The sequence below is a fragment of the Limulus polyphemus genome, unplaced genomic scaffold, assembly GCF_000517525.1.
Source record: "Limulus polyphemus unplaced genomic scaffold, Limulus_polyphemus-2.1.2 Scaffold1353, whole genome shotgun sequence".
NCBI lineage: Eukaryota > Metazoa > Arthropoda > Merostomata > Xiphosura > Limulidae > Limulus > Limulus polyphemus.
The window spans coordinates 217476-223364 of NW_013666963.1; the positions used below are offsets into that span (position 1 = coordinate 217476).

The following is a 5889-nucleotide window of genomic DNA, read 5'->3' on the forward strand; positions in this document are numbered from 1 at the left end:
CCTGGATCTTTATCCAGGCTTCTTATACCTGCGGCTCTTACATTAGCTATATTTTCAGTAGATAACAGAACAGGAGTTGATTGTGTGTTAGATCCAGATATCTCTTTCTTAATTGTACAAATGAGGGAAATTAGTTTTGTAGATGATAGTGTTACACTGTGGCCACCTAAGCTAGGCTTACAGGTAGGGATTGAGCTCGATGATGTTGGTTTGCTCTTCACCTTTCTCATCATGAGTTTACTCATAGCTTGTTGCAGCCGTATAAAAGCTATCGCTGAACCGTATGGGGTTGGATGAGGCTGGGTGAGGAAATGTGCTAATTTAACGTTGTTAAGGTATGTTTGCACAGCAGGGCCATCAAAACAGGTATCCTATTAGTTGTAGTAGAACTATTTGTTGTTTGTTGAATTTTGTGCTAAGCTACTTGAGGGCTATATGCGCTAGATGTCCCTAATTTAGAAGTGATGGACTAAAAGAAAGGCAGCTAATCAAAACGATCCACCACCAGCTGTTGAGACTTGGGCTACTCTAATCAAATAGTGGTACTGACCGTCACATTATACATTCCTAACAGCTAGAAGGGCAAACATATTTGGTGATGGGAGCGCCCTAATCATTAGACCATGCCAGGCCCTCTAATTTTGAAGTAATAGCCTAGAGGGAAGGCAGCTATTCAGTATCATACACCGCAAACTGATGAGTTACTATAATTTAATAGTGGAAGTTGACCATCACTCTTATAAAGTATCAACGGTCTGAAGTACAGAATGCGATTTTGTTTGGGGGGGGTGGTAAATGGGAGCAAATCTCTGAACCTCGGATTCACAGTTTAGCACCCTAACCACTTGTAAGTTTCATTGCCAGGTGATTTATTGCAGATAAGATACGAGAGGATGAGCAGTAATATTTTTCCAATTATTTTTCTAGTATTATTTATATTACATTAAATTTTCAAACTATTTACTAGGTATTTTTTCGCTAATGTTTGGTATCGAGACTACAGATTAACTACTTGGTAAACATATTAGTTTCTATGCACAACTAGTACGTTGAATATGGACATTAATTTTTAATCTTAAAGGATAAGTAATTTTTCATACAGAAATAAAATATATGTGTGGAATAAAGGAATTATGATTATCTGGCTGGCTGGATAGACTTTTTCAGTTGTCCCCTAGGCGTTTCTTTTCAAACCAAGTAATTTCCCCAACACAAATTCCTTCGCGTAATTCCCAAAGTAAAATCACATTCACTTGCTTACATATTGTGAAACTGAGCTTATTTATACATTTAATTATTTATATATTTCATCTCTCATTTTTTCATAACGTTTGGTATTTACTCTATGACAAGTTGTAATAAGGTTTCAATGCTTTATAATATAATAAATATGAACAGGTCTTTATTGTTGTTTGGAAACAACTTCTTACAGTGAAAAAGTGGATTCACACTTAGCCTTATTTCGTTCATTACTACAGTGTTCAAAAACCTGTGGAAGTGGTGAACAGATCAGAAGCGCCATCTGTGTAGGATCTGATGGAAAGAAACTGGATGAAAGGCACTGTGAAATTTCTGGAAAAATTACAAGAAAGGAATGTAACATGGATCCTTGTCCAGAGTGGAAAACTGGAGATTGGACAAAGGTTTGTTATGTTTTATTAAAAACACCATTTAAGAGAGAACTAGTCGATCCTTGACTACCATAAACCAAGTATTCAGTCTCACTATATAACAATTAACTTTTGTTCTTTTGTCATACACCTTTCATAAAACTCCGGTAAAGACTGTACTTGCCTCGCCTTTGTTTCAGTTAGCTTTCACACAAGTGTATAACTTGTTGAAAAAAGTTATTTTTTAAAAATAATAAGTATTCGTTTCAATTTTACACTTTTAAGAACAAATAACTGAGTTCTTATTGATATTGTTATTTCTTCAAAAATGAGGTTAAGCTTCCTCAACCAGTTTCTGAATCATATAGAAATCTTAAATAGCAGAGAGTCTAATATCACAAGAGAAATAAATAAAAAAATAATGGGAATTTAAAACCTTCAAATAGAGGTCGTAAAAATGGAAGCCAACAAGGCTGAAGACACAGTAAACATTATTTACTCAAACTACAAACCCCTATTTTGGCTCCATTCTGTTACGTAGAATTACGTTTGGTGGAGTCAAAATAGGGATTTATAGTTTGAGTAAATGATGTCTACAGTATTTCTAGTTTTGTTTCCTTACTTTTTTATGATCCCCGTTTGCAGGTTTTTAAATTCCCAGTTTTTATTTATCTTGTTTGTTGGCATTTTTATGCTCAACTTTTAGGCAAAGGATTACTTGATAAACATAGATAGTAGTTAGCTGATACTGTTCATGATGATTTACTGCAGCTATTGACTATCTGATCGCATTAGTTCGAGATGGAAAGTGTTAAGCTGCAGCTGGAAATAGTCATGAAGATTTGTTTGAGAATACAATGAGCACCTATAGTTTCTGTGTAGCTAAAGTTTAATACAGAAATGTTATATTTTTCTTATACTAAGTAAGAACATATAACTGGCATTGTTAATATATTTATCATTCAGTCTCTTAGTTAAAATTGTAATTTGAGAGTATCCATCAAAATAACCAGTTCTGCGATGATTGGCAGTGAGCACGCGCCCAGTGGGTGCGTACCAGCCTGTAGATCTGAATATTTCATGTCCCGTTACCACAAAAAAAAAGCAAAAAAAAAAAACGCTCTACACTCTAGGACCGTGGAAGCGTTATAAATGTGACGTTCAAATTCTACTATTCGGTATGACAAGAGTAGCCCATGAGTTGACGATGGATGGTGTTGACTGTCTGCTTTCTCTCTAGTTTATCACTTCGAATTATGATGGCTAGCGCATATAGCCATTGACAGATTTGCAGGAAATTTATCAACAAATCTGTGATTATATATTTTAAAGTTACAATGACTTGTAAAATTTCCAACTAAAAATTAAGATCAATAGTGGTACTTTTGTCTGTAATTTATCCAAATATCTTAATATAAGTTTTTACTTATCGAAAAAAACGGCTGCTTTTTCCAAAACTACAATTACTCGTTACAAGACAAATTTTTTATGGCATGATATCGAATGGCTAAAATGGCTTGAATTAGTCATTTCTCATATGATAATAACATAACATTTAAGAACACCAAGGGAACTGTTATTCCACCTAGGCTCTCCTCCACCCCATTATCACCACGAAAAGTACGAAAAACGATGATGCGTCGACACTATTGATTTCCTTGACAATCTTACACACCTCAATCAGATCACTTCTAACTCTTTTTCTTCTCAAGAAAAAACAACTTCGGATATCTTAACCTATTCTCGTATGACAACTTTTCCATCCCAAAGATCATCCTGTAGTGCCCCTTTGAGTACTTTCCAAATGTGGTCTATCAAGTGACCTATACAATGAAATTATAACCTCTTTAGACTTGTGTTCAGTATTTCTGTAGTGTTACGTATTAGAATTTCAAATGGTCTGAAACCGAGCTAAAGGATACTTTAAATTTAGTAGTTAAATTGTTCTTTGGATTTAGCAGTTAAGTAAAAGCCGATATATAGTCAGTTTATGATATTTACCTACAAGATTGAGACACACAGTTTTCTTGTTTAACACAAATATGTTTTAATATACACACAACAATATAATTTACAATAACAGTTATTACAAATAGTTATTACAAACAATGATTTATAAACAAAAGTTTCACAAACTTACAAACAATATAAAGTCTTCTTTCTAGTCTGGAACTCCCTTGATATCTTATCGAGGGTTCACGATGAGCGAGTTGATTACTAGTTGACGGAGATATAGTTTACTTAACGGGAAGCTAGCTAGCTTTGTCTCTCACTGATCACACGCTTATTTTTACACCGGTGACGTTATGTAATGTTTTAGTAAAAACACTAATGTCCGATGAGAATCCACTGAAGTTAAATGAGTTGTAATGTTCGAACTTTGTAAATGCTCCTGGTCAAATATTTGAAGTTTTCCGATTGATAAGTGTTATAACAATAATAGTTATAGCTTCCGAAGTTTATAGCACACTGATTATAGCGAACTAATAATAGACACTCTCCTTGGCGCGTAGCGTTGGTTAGATTTATAGGCGTGGGAAGATCTTCTAGAAAATTCAGATTACGCAACAATGCATATTAAAGCGTTTACGTACACACATATACTTTTGACTCTTACTCTCGAGAATCTTCTACAACTTTGGAGAATAGGCGGGAGTTTCGCAATACATATCTAACACTATAAACTATGCATGTTTTTAAATATAAACTTAATCTAAACAACGTTGATATTAAAATAAATACATAACAACAAATTCGTTACAGTAGACACAAACTAAAGTCCTACTTGCCTTATCATTAGCAACAGCATACTAGGATGGCTTAAAAAACTGATCAACTAGGACATCAAGATCCTGTTATTCCATAGCACTGTTAAAGATGTTTCCATGAATTTTTACAAATAATTCAAATTGCGATATCCCACGTGCATCGCCTTGAATTTATTATAATTAAAAGACATATGTCATTTATTAGCTCAACTCACCAACTAATTCAAAACCTTTTGATAAGCATCCCCCTTCTTCTCAGCAAGGAAAACCTTAACATCATCAGAAAATTTACTCCATCAAAAGTCTTAACACTGAATCTTGAGCTACCACACTTGTGTCATTAATCCAGTTTGATTGAACTCCATTTAAAACTAACTTCTGTTTTCATTACTATCTTTGGTGTTCTATTCCCAAAGGATATGTAATTCCTTGCAATTCTTTATAGGCAGATAGAGCTGCTAATAACCTTAAAAAATTAAACAGAATGCTAAATTATTTGTGTAGAATGTCGTGTTATATAGGGTTTAAGTTTGTTTATTACATTTGAATTTAATGTTAAAAAGGTTTTGGTAAAGCAATAATAATGTAATAATTGTAGCGTAAATGTTAGAAGTAAGTTACATTTATTTTTTTCCGTAAATAAAATAGGAGAAAGATAGAGCACTGTGTACCAGTAATTAGTTCAGTAACAGAAAAGATAAAGAAAGGACATATTTTTAGGGGGTCAGAAATCCTGAAAGAAGTACTTAAATTTAAGTAAAAGCTAGCCACCTGGAAAGCCGTAATTAAAAGGTATATTAATAACTGTCTTTGATAGATAAAGGTTTCCTCGACTCGCAGTCTGACAATGGCGGGTTCGAATCCCCGTCACGCCAAACATGCTCACTCTTTTAGCTGTTGGGGCTTTATAATGTGAGTATCAATCCCACTATTCGTTAGTAAAAGAGTAGCTCAAGAGTTGATGGTGGGTGATGATAACTAACTGCCTTCCCTCTAGTCTTACACTGCTAAATTAGGGACGGCTAGCGCAGATAGCCCTCGTTTAGCTTTGAGCGAAATTCAAACCAATTCCCATTCCCCTGTCTAGTATTATCAGGTATATTCATTGATTTGTGTAACTTTAAATGGATCTCTTTACTATTCTTTTTTTTTTTTGAGCCTCAACGTTATTTTTAAAAAAGTTTTACATCTATGATTCTTGAACTTCTGATTGAGTATGAAAGATCATGTGCACCTATGTATTGAGATCAACCTATTACTGGATATGTAACTCAAGATGTTAGTAGTGAAATTATTTTTTTGAGATAAATTTTCACACTCAAATATAAAATCCGTTAGTTTAATCTACTTGCATCCATTATTAATCATGTGCTTTAAGATCTTAAATCCAAAACAATGTCTTATTTCCCTTTATTTACCGTCATAAGTTATTTTTCTTTAAACGTTTATTTAGTGAATTTTTTGTGCCCGGCATGGCCAGGTGGATAAGGCGCTCGACTCACAATCTGAGG

General features: G+C 33.9%; 1 protein-coding gene across 1 annotated transcript in view; it reads left to right on the forward strand.

Annotated features, from left to right (window-relative positions):
- Positions 1–5889, forward strand: part of LOC106463227 (A disintegrin and metalloproteinase with thrombospondin motifs 9-like) — a 170379-nt gene that overhangs the window by 110737 nt on the left and 53753 nt on the right. The window contains exon 21 of the mRNA XM_022390671.1: positions 1479–1643. Within this exon, the coding sequence (XP_022246379.1) occupies positions 1479–1643 (165 nt within the window). The remainder of the gene's footprint in view (positions 1–1478; positions 1644–5889) is intronic.